Source organism: Dipteris shenzhenensis, chromosome 14, assembly GCF_047967505.1.
Source record: "Dipteris shenzhenensis isolate YYH24624 ecotype China chromosome 14, Dip_SZ_1.0, whole genome shotgun sequence".
Lineage (NCBI taxonomy): Eukaryota > Viridiplantae > Streptophyta > Polypodiopsida > Gleicheniales > Dipteridaceae > Dipteris > Dipteris shenzhenensis.
The window spans coordinates 3,902,378-3,918,083 of record NC_141609.1 but is presented as its reverse complement, the minus strand read 5'-3'; the positions used below and the strand labels follow the sequence as shown (position 1 = coordinate 3,918,083).

Sequence of the window (15,706 nt, the reverse complement as noted above, 5' to 3'; positions counted from 1 at the left end):
AGGAAGTGTCTACTACAAATCTGAGTCAGACTCAAAATGAGTACTTTGCTTTTTGCTACCTACCTTGTTATCAGGCTCTCGAAAAGTCTTGCTATTACTAAAATTGTACACTTGGCTATGAATGTATATCTTTTTATCAATATATAATACAAATATCTTTTTTTGCTCCCAAAAAAAAAAAGAACTCAAACTAAGATGGCAGAAGCTCCAAATGATGGAATTGGAAACTTTCTAATCCAAAACGGAGAGGGAGAGGAGCTCTACATGAAGAGTTGAAGAAATGAAGAAGGTGCCTCACAAATGAAGGCTTCTGCCTTGATCAAACAAGGTCTTGGACTCTCACCAAAGGAAATTCTTTCTTGAAGATGAACCTCATGAATCTCACTTTCAGAGATGGAGGATGCCTCATGGAAGGTGGGCTTAACACTCATGAAGGGAGTGGGAGCACCATCGGCTCTGGTACCATGATAGAGGAAATGAGAGAGGGAGAGAGAGAGAGAGAGGAGTGCACACAATATATGTACATGTACACTAAGTTGTATTGAACATGAACATGAATATATACATGTGAACCCCTTAGGATTAGGGTTTGTCCCTAATGCCCTAGAGGTATGGTGCAATTTACACCATCCTCAACATCTTTAAAGGGGAAAGTCCAAGCAAAGGAGCAACCGAATGGACCTTGGAAGCGGGAATTTTAGAAGCCATAAGCAAGTCTTCATGAGAGCAAGAGAGAAGCTACAGCTGTTTTTGGACATGAGCTTTGCTTTGTACTTTGCAACGCAGATGCACTCATTGGAATCATGTGAGTCTAAGAATGCCACAAAGATACTATACTTGACAAATAGACTCTTGCAAAGATTGGGAACTAAATTGAGGTAAGTCTTGTGTTTGTGTGTATTTCCTTTCATAGTGACTTCTTATTTATCCCATGCACATATTTCACTATGTTGGGAAAATGTATTCAATCACAAATAGGTCATACTAAAGATCCACATCATGAAAAGGATGCAGGAAGTCCAATGCCAATGACACTTATTGAGGAAGAGTAGTGAGCATGCTATCAATATGAGCAGCAACAGCAGCATCAAGAAATTGAAAATGCATTATGTCAAGTGGCATCAACTTGGAAGCCACCTACATCTATTGAGGAAGAGGACTCTATGCATACATTGGATTCATTAGATGCATGGAAACAACATGCACAGGACCTTGAGAAAGAACTTGAGTATTTGTGTAATATGTGTGACAGAACATGCAACTCAAGTGCTAAGAGCGATGATTGAAGGCACAAAAAAAGCATATGAAGGACAAGATGATAATGAAGTTGAAGTAGCAAAGTTTCGGAAAGAAGAATCATCATGTAAAAAATTCATAATGTGACACCATGACACTACTCCTTCGCATCAGTCCATTGATGAAGACAATGTGGGACAGGCCATCCTGAAAGCACTCAAGCTACGTGATTAAAAGAAGTCAGGTAGGATTAACCGCAAAACTTTTACTTTTCCAAAATATAATGGTAATAAGAGATGGATAGGCTCTACTTGCTTGGATTAGTTCCTTCAACCAATACTTCTTGGGGGAAAGATACCAAGAGATTGAGAAGGTAAAAACTACTGTGAGTCAGATGACAAGTAGTGCGCAATTATGGTGGAGTGTGCTTGCAAAAAGCATACATATTCCAAAGACATGGGAGGCATTTATAGACGAAATTAAGAAGCTCGTCCTAGGTACACAATTCAAAGAGGATACTTGCATGCAATGGTGAAGAATGAGGTAGATGGACAATGAAATTATGGATGTATACACCAAGAACTATCTTTTTGTACTACTTCAATTGCAAACCATTGAAAAATGCCACGGAAGGAGCAATGTCGTACCTTTATTGAGTATTTACGCCCTACTATTCACGTTGATTGGCCATCTACAGCTTTTGATGCTATGGATTTAGTATGAGTCACAAACCAAATTGGGAAGAAGCTTTGCTACTCGTACCCCGCGAGCAAAGAAACGTACTCCATGTTTCAAGAAGCGGGGTACAAGTGGTAAAGTTGGTAGTTATGATGGCAAGTCTAATTAAAAACCTATTAAATCACATCTAAATTCAGTAACTAATGTACTTGTCACATGTTAAATTTCAAAGAGAAGGGGCACTACTCTTATGAATGCCTAAAAAACCCACTTGTTGCACGTAAGCCAGGTACTCAAGAAAAGGATGCCACTAACAAGAACAGAGGCAATGGATGCCAAACTAATGGTCGTACCAACAGCAATGGCCAGTGCAAGAACCCCACACAGATCAACAACATTGATGATATTGCTGAAGGATCCTAGGATGAACCTTTCAAGCAAGAGCGCAGAGATGAGGACAATGAGGCCAGAGATGCCGACTACAACCCTGCAAAAGTAAGTGCTTTTCAGGTAAAAGTGCATCTCTTTTATGTACCTCTTTGTTACGCATGACTACACTATTGCACGAAAAAGAACATAATGTCTTGTAGATGATGGAAGAACCCATGACTTCATTTCGCATCATTTAATTGAAAACTAGGGCATGCATCCATCAAATGGGATATAAAGTCAAATAAGCTTTTCAAGGTTTGTATTATAATTGTTTGCAAATAGTTAAGGATCTTGAGGTGACTTTAGGCCCATTACTCAAGAGGCAAGATTTCCAGACTAGGGGCACTAAAACCAATACTTTAGAATGTAACAAGAACTTTTCCTCTTGGCCTTTACTATCACATACCCAAGCTAAAAGAGCTTTGCACAAAAGTGAGGAGACTGACACTTAAGGAAGAGCCTTTGGATCCCTTTCAAGCTACGTACATTGATCGCTTTATGGAAGACTTACCCCCTGGTATCCTTCAATATAAACCTGAGGATCATAAGATTAACCTTATCTCAAGTAGCACATCGCTATGCAAAGCACCGTATAGACACAACCCTACCGAGTAGCAAGAGATTCAATCCCAAATAGAAGAGGTTTTGACCCCAGGCTTGATCTGACCGAGCAGTTTGCCATTTGGGACACCCGTTTTTCTTATTAAGAAGAAAAATGGGACTTTCAAATGTGCATCGATTAATGTGCCTTGAATAAAATCACGGAGAAGAATTTGATAACCCATTCCAAAAGTCGATGATTTTCTCGATAAGTTGAAAAGAGCCACAATCTTTAGCAAGATCGATCTAAAGTCAAGGTATCATCAAGTGAGAGTGATCGAGCCCAATACTTCCAAGACTACTTTTAGGACACAAACCGACCTCTATGAATTTCTCATTTGCCTTTTGGACTGACCAACACACTTGCCACATTTAGCCGGATGATAAACTGTATCATTAGGACATCGTGGTATTTTTCTTCGATGACATCATGGTTTATAGCAAGAGTTGAGAGGAACATGAGAAAAACTTGGATCTCGTTTTTTCTCTTACTCGAGAACCAATTGTATGCCAATCTGGAGAAAAGTTCAAGTAATTGTTAGTAAATTCTATAGTAACCTTTGGACCACACTCTTTGGAAACCTTAGTACGAAGTTAGACTTCTTCATTGCTTTTCATCGCGAGTCCAATGGTCAAATTGAGATGACACAAAATACTATTTGTAACTAACAATGCCTATTGGCTAGAAGTACCCCCACATTAGCACATTCACAATTCTTTTCATGTGCACCTCATTAGATAAATCAGTTAGACGAGACATGGAAACTCCTATTCGATTTACCTTGTTACATTCAAGAATCAACCCGCTAAGGATACTAAGCGAATACCTGAGCAATTTTTGGCCAGTACCTTGTTTATTGACTAACTTTTTGTTGTACAATTAAGTGCAATCGCGATTTCAAGCAACAAGGATGTTACAAGAATGGAAATTATCCCATTAATTTAAGCCTTCAGTATTTAGTTAAGTGAGATTCAGCATTTTTGTTGCGAAGCTAATGCATGTGTACTCGGTGTTTGCAATAACGCATGTGTGCCCCTAAATGGCTAGATATACGACTATGGCTATATGAATGTGTAGAGTGTGCACCACTTTATGCGATGATGTGTGACGTGTGCACCATCCATGCGATTTTATGTATATGTGGCATAAGGAACACCATCTAATGGCACGTGTTGCATGTGTGCACACATCCATCTGTGATTTATTGATTTTGTCATTGAAATACCTGAAAGATTGATTAATTATGGTGACTAATTCCAAGTTTATTCTATGCTTGAAATATCTTATTATTATTGAATTTATGCATCCAAAGGCAAAATTTTGATGAGGCAATGGCATTTTGCGAGCCAATGATGGAATGAACAACGTTAAGCCTAATTTTTAATACAAGAATGAACAAGGCTAAGCCTAAATTTTGACATTACAAATGCTAAATGTTAAACATTAGAGGCTTAGCCTAAGCATATTAACTATAGTGGGAAAAGCAAGCCTTTTTTCTTTTGACAAGGTATTTAAAAGTGGCTTGTGGGGCCTTTTCCCCTAATTTGTGCATAGCGAAGATGTACATGGAGCTTGTATGAGATTTTTCCTCGGAAACTATATATTCTACAATCAAAAATGAAATACATAAGAGGTGGAAGGAGAGTATCACTCCTAGTGGAGGAGATTGCACTGAGCACAATTATTTAGTCTCTTTTATCTGTTAGCTTTGAAAGTTTGAACTTTTTTTTGGAGTGTTTTTGCTATGTTTTCAAAGATTCACAAGATCAACGAGCATTTTTAAGTGCACCACTCTTTGTCTAATCACCAAGTATTTTTATTCTCTTCATATTATGTGTGCTACTACCCACCACATTCTTACATTGGCTTCATTTATCCCATGCTATAACTCAATTTTATCTCCCTTAGAGGCATGCTTAAAATAATGAAGAGATACAATTTACTCAAACTTTTATAAAACCAAAGAAAAGTTTGGAAGGGGACTATAAGTTGGTACTAAATTCTTTTTTGTTTTGAATATATTTTTTGTAGCCGCACGCTATTTACAAGTGGTTAATTGATTGGAGGAGACTAACAAGCCATCATGTTCAAAAAGGTTTTACTCGACATGCCCATGATCTTAGAACAAGATAGCAATACTAGATGCACAAGCATCATCTTTGCAATGCACATGGAAAGTCAAACCATTGTCAATAATGTAAAACACATCTAACATGGTGTGAAATCACCAATAGTCCAACCTTCAAAAGAATAATAGAAATATTATAAATAATACTTTGATTTTTGCCAAGCATAAGCACCAATAGAGAAATGTTATACTCATGAGACTAGAGAAGGTAAGTAGATAAGGTAAGCATGTCATGATCATGATGTAACTAACATTATATCAAAACAAAACTAAGTCAATCCCAACACCCCCTCGCAAGCACTTAATGAATAGGGCTCCCCAATTGTTGAAACTCCTCATGTTTATTTAGTTGGCTTTGGGGGGGGGGGGCAGGGAAAGGAGAGTAGTAAATGATGGCAAAATATGTAGGATAAAGGGAATAAGACCTAATTATTAATTGAAGATACAATCAAGGATAGACTAATAGAGAATAATTATACTCATTCGACTAGAGATAAGCATGTTGTGATCAAAATTAAAGTATATATTACATCAAACTAAAATAAGGCAATATTGGTTATCCTTCCCAACACTACCTAGTGACCAAATTTCGGTTAGAAAGATTCTAAAATTTCCCTTATTGATCAAAGATTTCATGGAATAGTTAGCTTTCCTTGTAATGAAATAGGACGACTCGATTAATTAAAACTCTTAATAATTAATTAGTCAATGTGGGGTAAGGGGAGACTTAGAATATAAAAAGGGGGGGGTTTCATGAAAGAGGTAGGGGGTAACCACTTTATCAAGTAGTGCTTAAAGTAAAGAAAGAATATAAAAAGGGGGGGGGGGGGGGGGGGGGGAGAGGGGGGGGTCATGAAAGAGGTAGGGGGTAACCACTTTATCAAGTAGTGCTTAAAGTAAAGAAATAATATTTTCGCTATATCAAATGGGTTGGAATAAAGAGAAAAGGACAATATAATGTCATTAAAGTAATTAAGCAATGCTTATGTAAGGAATATAAAATGATAATTTGAAGATTGATTAGAAAAAGGACATGCCAATATGATGTTATTAAGTAATTAAGTAATGCTTATGTAATTAAGCAATATAAAAGGATAATTTGAAGATTCATTAATCCTCACCATGTCAAAATAGTTTTGTTGAACCTTCGAATATTATAGATGTTATAAAAACATGTACACCCCCTGCGTCTCTAAGAGTAGAGGTTAAGTGCTTTATCTAGCTATGGCTTTAAGTCTTTCCAAAATGCATATGCCCAACCAAAGGCTTGCCATCCTTTCCCATGATTTGCTCCATCTCTTCGCCTCAGGAATACATTTCATAAGAAAAATGCAAATCCTCTTCTTAGGGTAAGGGAATTTAACAAGGGCAAAACAATGGACTAAAAGCCACCAAAAGGATCGACATAGGCAAAAGAGATGTGGAGTATAAGTATCTCTTGGATATTATAATTGTTCTCCATAAGCCATGTTGATTTAACTGCATGAGTTGTCACTAAAAATGCCGCGGTAGTACTTAAAAGAGGGTCGCACAAAGAATAAGCTAAAGAATTAGGAATTGTAGGACGCTAAAGACGGAGCCACCTCAAGAAAAAATGGGCCTCTCCTGTAAAAGATTTCAATGTGATGCCACCGTTTTCGACATAGATTGTTTGACAGCATTCGCGTAAGTTCGGTGTTGATATGTCAGCGTTGTTTGCAGTAAATCTGGCAATGATGTGTGAGGTTCCCAACCTACACACACACATAAAAACCAGTGTGCAGCACTAAATTAGCCTTCCCAAAAGACAAATCAGTATGAGTGAACCAAATTCCAATTTCAGCAGGTGGATTGCGAATGAATGATTGTGTATGAACAGCTCACCCAGTTGTTTTTTAATTATAGTCATGTCCGGGATCCTCTTGTCACTATCATCGTAGCCCACGCCATAAAAGTCCTTCGAGCTCACGTCAATTGTAGGAATCTCGAGCTTTGGGTTACCGCTCACGGTGCTGTAAATCTGGCATAACACGAAACCGCAGTTGAGTTATAACCCTTGGAAGCAGAAGCACAAGGATCTTAACATCGAAATGAAAGGGAAAATGCCACGCACCTCCGTCATCAACTCAGCAAGCTCCCTGACAGTAACTTCATTGTTGGGATTGCCAACATTGAAAATATGTCCATTCGCCCTGTCGGGATTCTCCTGCATGTCATCGACAAGAATGCTTGAGAGTGGAACGAATACACACTTGCGCCATTCTTGCGTGCAAAAAAGCTGTACGGGAAGATTTGAAAGGGTGGTCACTCACAATCATGAGTAATACTGCCTCAATGGCGTCCTTCACATATACAAAGGTGCGTTGAGAGACGCCGCCGTCAACAAGCTTCAGTGGCTCTCCTCTTAACAAATTCTGAAAGAGAACCATCAACAAAGCACTACTTCAGTCCCCTTACGGTAAACAGAAAATAGTCCTGGAGTTCTGGAGTAGTTCCGCATGATAGAAATTTTGTCACGCCTTGCACAGCACGACACTCACATTACTGAAACACGCCAAAACTCTGGGCACGCCTTCACTTGGACCATCAATTCCGGGGATGAAATCCATTCTTGGGCCAATCCAGTTGAAAGGTCTCACTATGGTAAACTCGAGGTCATTTTCAGCACCCTCGGCTGCAATGAGAAAGAACAATCAGCCAAGAGGAACGACTTCTCCCAGATATTTGCCAGCGAGCTGCAACAAGCGATTTGCCAATAGAAAAAGACCCTACCATAGATAACTCTTTCAATTAGTTGTTTTGCACAAGCATAAGACCATCGCTGCTTTTCAACAGGACCAAAGATGCAAGGGGACTCATCTTCCTTCAACACATAAAAAGCCGGATCCTGTCAAAAGAAAAAATGCGGTTAGCTCAAAAATAGCTCAAGACACCTACAACCCCTGAGCTTTTCCTTGGAAAATGGTGAATATATCATAAGACTAAGAAAGTAACGAAATTTTAAGACACATAAACTAAACCCTACATCTAGAACCCATGAGTTTTTCCCTGGAAAATGGTGAACATATCATAAGACTAAGAAAGTAAGGAAATTTTAAGATAAATAAACTAAACCCTCGTGTCCTTTCTCACTTTTGGCATCAGAAACTCGAGTGGAAAGGCAAGGGAGATACGTATCTAACTACAGACGCATTTAACAATTTTGCAAGCCTTCTTTGAGAGCCGAGACATGAAGCTCAACTAACTTGTTGAGAGGCTTCCTATGTGTACTTTTGAGGGCATTTTAAGAAGCCCTAAATTTAACATGAAATCGCAACACAAGCACATTTGAGTAGGCGACATGCTTCGTTGTCGTGAGCGGAGAGTGTTTCCAGACATACTTCCAACGTATGAATACAAAATCACTCGCCATTGATATTATAATTCCACACTTGATCCAGGTTTTTTGGAAACTAGACCTTTTAGAGAACAAATGGACTAGTTTTTAGTCCTTATAGATCATGTCGTGATGCTATCTCACACGATTCAAGAGAAGATAATACTTACAACGAGACTCCTCAAAACAAATTCCTCATTCGAGACTATTACTTATCTAGACAAGTCAAACAATTTACCCCTATACATATGAAGTGGATAGAGCCTACCACGGAGGACCCTACGAGGAAGACCAACAGTGCTAGTCTGCTCCGAATGGTTTCAATAGCACAGCATGTCCATCAATCAATACCATGCCAATAACACGAAAATCGTGCTCCATAAAATCCAAGCAACGAGACCGACATGGTTGAACAGAGAAAGGGCAATAAAAGCTACCATGGAGGATACTCTCATTATTTGCATAGCTCACGCGAGAGAGAAGCAATACTGGCAGACACAAGCATCCAAATGGTTCGGCTCGTAGGACGTCTAGTGATCATTTACTGCTACTTGTATTCACCCATCCACTTTCTTGCGTCTAACTCAAAAGGAAATATCCATACAACATGATTATTCCCGCAGCCACATGCAAGTAAGATGATCCTCTACAAAGAGCATTTGTTGTCTGGACGACAATGGCATCATTCAAACACCTCGATTCCTACAAATCCATCTCTTACATGCTATACCGAGCACATAAAACAACTCAAGACTTCATCCCGTTCGACTTCAAATTGATACAAGACATAAAATTATTAACACACAACACCGTAGCAGCCTGAGACTGTTCTCTATGTGATGACGCTATGCCCCAGCTACTAAGAGATCTGAGAAAGATACTATTACCTTTCCAACCATGCATACACAGAGATATGCAGAGTCATCGACTATCCAAACCAAAGATGCCCGACTTTTATGAAAACGAATATGGATCACGGCTCTAAATAACAATTAATCACAGACTTAACCTGCTACTCGCTCACACAGCATTCAACATATCGAAGGCAAGTTGAATGTAAATCTCCATCTAATTCAACATAGAAGAAGCTAAAGAAAGACAACTCCGTGTAAAGATTATTGAATAAGACATACAAAACATGACTATTACCTTTTTGGCTGCCATATATGGAGGCCTATGTAAAGCCGATGGCATTTGAGAAAGCTCTGAACGATTGGCACCAAGTGGAGCCACATCTTTGAGCGATTGGCTCAAGTGGAGCCACATCAACGCTTCAAATTGTCTCTTTCTCCCTCTCTCATTGCTAATTTCTTCGGATTCTTCCCTTCAAATCCTCTCTTTTTCTCTCTCTCCCTCTCTCTCTCTCAGCTTTCAGCCCCCTTTTCCATGCTGCACATTCAATTCGTCTTCTTTTTCGAACTAAGGCAGGCCTTATGGATGATATTTATCTTGTTTTTTGTATTGCGGTGCTGCTTTTTTTGTTTATTGCAGGGCCGCAAGGACGTTGCCAAAGGTTGAACTCACTCACTCCCCCACACACACTCTCGCCTTAATCATAAGGCCAGGACCTCTTTTTCATGACTAAGATGACACGGAACATGCATCAATGCTTAAGAAATAAGTACTCAATGTCATGCGCATCAATGGTGCCTTTGGATGAAACAGAAGATACTGAATCGATCAACGACTATCAAATATATCATGTTTTTTACTTCCTTCTTGGCTAGTAGTTAGTAGCTTAGTGATGAAGACCAAGCTGACCTAGTAACTCGAACAATTGATCTGAAATCTAAAGAGACGTAAGGAGTCGCTTTGCTATAGGCCACTCTAAGCTATTAACAAATCTAAGACTCAGAGATTTAGCTGAATACATCTTTTTGCATCTGCAATACCATTGTTCTTAAATTCTTAAAGTACGATACATGCCACGATAACCACCTATTGCAAAATCGTTCAGTAGCATGGGTCTGTGCGCAGAAAGGCTGTAGAAATGTTCTTTGAAATACCACCCATCGTACTCAAATGGAATACCATCAATCATACCTCTGAAGTGATATATACCAAGCTTCTTGGTATTGTGATACTGGTATTATACTTCAAGCAGCATTATCTTGCTAATAATCATAGAACTGTCACGAAGACCTTTTAACTGGGCAAGTTTACTTCAACATTCTCCTTGCTTGGCATATACTCGAACATGTCATCATACTGTTAAACAGCTGGCTCTACATGGATCTATGTCGATCCAAATGACTGTTTGCTAATCTGTAGCCAAGTATGGTTTGTCTTCACCGTGAACTCCTAGCCGTACAAGGAATACTTCTAGAATTTAGAGCAAGGTATCACCCGTCAACTTCTTGTTGGGATGGCCATTATGCTACAACAAACTACTAATCGCATAACTGTATCTGAAGAGGCTTGTACCATTGAGCCAAGACTAGCCAAGGCACTATGGTCATTGTCTCCTTCAACTCAACAAAAAAAAATAAGAGTCATCGTGATCTTCGAATTTTGTATGGATGCCTTTAAGCACGATCATCAAAGACGCTGTGATGTTTGAAAGATTCTTGATATCCCTAACAAATGTCCATAAACATCAGCAATTCTTGCAGGTTCATCAAAAATTGACTTCATGATCACTCGAACTTGGCAAGATCCAACCGAACTCTTGAACCATTAACAATATATCCCAAGTAATAGACTTCTCTGGTATAGGTGATTAGCCTTGAGGAGTCCCATCACTTAGCAAAAGTCTTGCATATGCTGCTCCATGGCCCTTAAAAATACTCGAATATCATCTAAAAATATAAATCTGCACTTATCGATCAATGCTTAGAAAATTCTCACATCATTCGATTGAAGATTGATGTCATATTAATCAAATTCCAAATTGAAGATTGATGTCATATTATTGATGCATAACCACGAATTCGTAATATAGCTTCTCGATATAAACTTGACCTTTAAAATATCAACTTTTTAAACTTGAACATGATGACAACCACTCTTTCATGTCGTCATTCGAGCGCTTTATAATCTAATCGACCTTGTATGTAACCTTGCTCAAATAGACACAAGCATACTAAGCCTGATAATAAAATCTTTTGTAGCAAAGAGAATCGACACTACAAAGGAGTTGGATCAAATGAACAAGCTTGAATCAGCTAAATCAATTGTAAAATAATGATCTTATTGAGTCTGCATGGATTTTTATTGTGACGAGACTCAACTCAATCCAATTGTCTTAAACTAGCTAGATGGAAATGCTAGAAGAATACCCGTTAAAGGTGCTCCTATTCCCTCAAGATGACGGTCTAGATCAACAGATGGAAGATTCATCTTGTCATTACTGCACTCCATTGCACAACTCACTTTAACTGGATGACAGAAACGAACAATTGAGTAGACATCTCTTTGAGTCATTTCAACTCCTTGCTATTGACAGTTGGTATGTTGAAAACTAGGGCCAAAAGAGTAACGCCAAATGTCTTGCAATTAATGAAATCGTTAATCTTCATTTCAATATCCACTACCGTGTCCAAAGTAGCAACATGATCAATAAAAGCAACGCCCGACTCTAGCGTCGTCAAGGTTGTAAGCAGGCCCACTTGGCAACCTCAGCTTATGTGTTCGAAGCTATCATTGTTGAAGAGCACCGATGTTAACATAAGTCTTACAGAGATCCTTGATGCTTTAACATGCACCCTCTTTTTTTGCTAGAGTTATAACTAATGGTGCGGAATCCTTCAAGTAAGAACACCTCAAATCTTCACATCTAGATATTTGCTAAACTAATCCTTCTTAAGTGTTATCAACAATCATCCATGGAAACTCACCTATTTTGCTTAAAGACTGAAGTAAACAAATGAGATTGTCTCATTTCTCATTATTCACAAACATTATCTTCATCACAATCCTTATTGTAAACTCTCATATCAAATTTGAGTCCAGATTTGCTAAACTATGATGATTGTTCAATGTTCATTAATGGAGACAAAGCTGTGTTCTTCTCGAAATAGAGAATAAAATGAAAAGAAGAGACTTCAATACAATATCATAATGTTTAGAGAATCCATGGTACGTCATATCCCATTCTCCTCCTAAGGCTCTTCGTCTATACTCTAGGACTTGGAAGAGAAGCAAACACATCCATAAGACATTAGGGGTGCCCACTAGTGAGCTTCTTTGACAAGCTTGGAAAGCCAACTTCAAGATATAGTAGGCAAATGAGAGTAAAATTTTGCAATCATATCGCACAAATAAGCTAAAGCAATCTAGGTAATAAAATTTTAAGACAACTATGGCAATAGAGCATTCACCTAACGTTGTGACCTAATGTTCTATTAGAAAATTGAAGGAGTCCAAACCTATCTTTACATCGAGCAAAGAAGGCCTCAATTGTCCTAAGCAATCTAAAAAATACCCTAATAGTAATCTCCAAAAGGTATAAGCAAATTCACAAAATAGAAACAAACCAACCAAAATACTCAAAAAGAACAATAAATGAAGAGCAAGAACATGCTAGCCACAATCCATGCACCTAAACCACAAGTTTCCACAAGTACTAACTCCCATATGGTACAGAACAACACAAAAGCCATGATGAAAACAAGAGAGCAAATCCTAACCCTACCTATAATATTGGAAGCTAAAATAGATATATATACCTTTTGTAAGACTAGAATATGTCTAATCAAACAAATTTAGATTCTTTGTTATTCTAAAGTCCAAAAATTTACACAAAAATAAAAGAGAAAAAAAATAACAAATTTTTTTTGAAAAACAAAGGAAGACGTACTTAGCAAGCAAAGCAACACTTATGTCGTCGTCTGTGCCAAGCATGAGCAGCTATACTAGGTTTCTAAAGACCCACGGAGTCTCTTGGACGCTAAAATAGATACTGGTAAATTACTAATTATTAGCTCGTTGCCAAATGCATTAGCGATGCATTAGGCCTTTTCGGTCAAACCCTCTCAACAGTCTAATCCTTGCCTATAACTATGTATGTAACCAAGCAAGCAGTCCAAAGAATGTCCAGTCTTTTTCGGGACGCAACTGGACTCTACACAACCTCCTAATTGCACCTTTCCGAGAAACAGACTCACATCATTCCTTATATGCAAGACTCCATTTCATTCCGTTTATGCATACCGCTTATGCATAGAGACAAAACCCTTTCTAACAAGTTCAATAAATTCAAAAGGCCTCCCCTGGAAGCTGACAGAGAGAACAAGATGAAGAGAGAGAGAGAGAGAGAGAGAGAGAGAGAGAGAGAGGGGGAGAAAAAAATGGGGAGAGAGAGAAAGGGGGAGAAACAAGTGAATACATTCAAAAGGTCTGCCCTGGAATCTGAGAGAGAGAAGAAGAAGAGAGAGAAAGGGGGAGAAAAAAATGGGGACAAAAATAGCAAGCAAGAAGAAGAGAAAGATCACTAGGAAATCCTCCAATGCACAGGTACTACTCACAGATCACTAGCGCTTTCCAACCCGCACCCCAATGCAAAACACCCCGAAGGTTCACGTCGAATACGAATTGTCAGCAGAAGCCGTGTTCACATGGCGGCGAGTGCAGTATTCTATGTATGTATTTAACATAAAGCTGCCAAGAAAGGGGCCTTTCCCCGAAGCGATAAAGCTGAAGCTGCCATCCTAGCAGACAATCTTTGCTTGCAATCGCGCTCATTAACAGTGTCCCAACAGGTCTTCGTACGGAAATAAAGGGGAAAATTCTTGAAACTGAAGCGTGTGAAAGACGAGTTAGCTTGTACCTGTCGTAGGGTGTGATCCTTCGGGAGGAAGCTGCCGACCGTCTTACCATATACTTCACAAGTAGAGAAATGTATAAGTCGCTTGCTATTGTCAGAGCAGTAGCGCACCTGCACAAATCCAAAATTGGTCCGAAAAGATGAACGCCTGTCCAAATCTAAGACACACAGTCAGCAGAAAAATGTTGCATTGCAGATATAGCGACGAACTCACTGCTTTTGTTGCAAGTCTAGGGTACGCACCACTGGCAGGGCATCTGTAAAGTTGCTGTAAATGGTATCTAGAGGCCTCGTGTTGTAGTCCGCAGGTGTGCAGATGGCAGCTAGATTAATTACCTGAAAACCACGCGTTATCCAGTTCAATAGAGACCACAAACGAGTGTACCGACACATTTTGCTCGGAAACTAGACATTCTAGGATAGTAAAAGTGCGCAATATCTAGCGGTTTTTCAGATGCATTACTGAAAACTGCGGACTTGCATGTTTTCGGGCCAAGAACCGCGGCTCTTTCGATACGCTCGCTGGAAATGGACCACAGGGAGGCATTGCCAGTAGAGCCACAGATCCAAACGGCCCGGGCTTCAATGACGGGCAAACCTCTCGCTGGTTTTGGAGAGAACATCGAGGACACCAGCTGACATCCAAAAGCTGACAAAGCATGTAGGAAGGGGGACACTAGAAGATGCTTAACTTACTCAGGAATCCTGAGATGTCTCCACAGCGAGTAGAGACACGGAGTTCACAATGACGAGCTGTCCAAAAGGGAAAGACGTTTACATATCGGAGAAACGCTCACCAAATCAGAAAGCTTGATGAGGCCCTCCAAGCGCGGGTCGTGCTTGATGTTGATTTTATGGAACTCAATGCGGCTACTCCAGGGCTGAGAGGGGTCGAGGAGGTGCTGAATCTTGTCACTGTAGACGTCGATGGCGAGGACAGAGTGGGAGGTTTCGGACATGAGCTTCTCACAGAGGTGGGAGCCGATGAAGCCACCGGCACCGATGATGCAGATGGAGAAGGGGAGGATGGGGCGGCCATCGAGGTCGAAACGGGAGGCCATGGAGGAGAAGCAGGAGGAGAAAAGGCGATGGAGAAACGGCTATGGCGAGAAAATAGCTGTCGCGAAGAAGAAGAAGAAGATAATGAAGAAGAAGAAGGAACGAAAAACAAGAGAGTTTTTATACCTGCCCACCGCCACCTGCCGGTTTCCTTACCGGCTCTCCCGGTTGCTTCCAAGTTGCTCCACTTTAATGCCCTTGTCAGATCAGCCACCGCCGCCCCTGCCCTTTAATGAGGCCCACTTTTTTCTCCATCCTTGTTTTCAGACACTCAAGTCTCGCACCCACCAAGCATCTCATGGAGTCCCATGTGTCTCTCACTTTTGGCTACCGTCACACTTCTTCCTTCCGGCACGGCTCCATAGCTATGCAGCATCTCTAACGACTACAGCCTTCCATTGTGGAACACTTGCTCTTCGATGTATTGTGCCATTCGGGAGTCTAGAGAGGTGG

The 15,706-nt window shown here is 39.8% G+C and overlaps 1 protein-coding gene across 1 annotated transcript; it reads right to left on the bottom strand.

Annotated features, from left to right (window-relative positions):
* Nucleotides 1-6,238: 6,238 nt before the first annotated feature.
* Nucleotides 6,239-15,344, bottom strand: LOC147894082 (UDP-D-apiose/UDP-D-xylose synthase 1-like). The gene is made up of 9 exons (XM_087384439.1): nucleotides 14,992-15,344; nucleotides 14,438-14,530; nucleotides 14,198-14,305; nucleotides 7,827-7,941; nucleotides 7,595-7,728; nucleotides 7,367-7,468; nucleotides 7,168-7,260; nucleotides 6,939-7,074; nucleotides 6,239-6,808 (listed from the first exon to the last, which is right to left on the bottom strand). Exons 1-9 carry the CDS (start codon nucleotides 15,253-15,255, stop codon nucleotides 6,693-6,695), a joined length of 1,161 nt encoding a protein of 386 aa, XP_087240565.1. The 5' UTR covers nucleotides 15,256-15,344; the 3' UTR covers nucleotides 6,239-6,692.
* Nucleotides 15,345-15,706: the final 362 nt, after the last annotated feature.

Bases quoted from the DNA above. Each gene is read 5' to 3' on its own strand.
- LOC147894082 (XM_087384439.1), bottom strand. From the start codon at position 15,255: ATGGCCTCCCGTTTCGACCTCGATGGCCGCCCCATCCTCCCCTTCTCC. The intron at 7,729-7,826 runs GTAGGGTCTTTT...TTCTCATTGCAG, and splicing joins AATTGAAAGAGTTATCTATG to CCGAGGGTGCTGAAAATGAC. The intron at 6,809-6,938 runs GTGAGCTGTTCA...GTGTGTGTGTAG, and splicing joins TATAATTAAAAAACAACTGG to GTTGGGAACCTCACACATCA.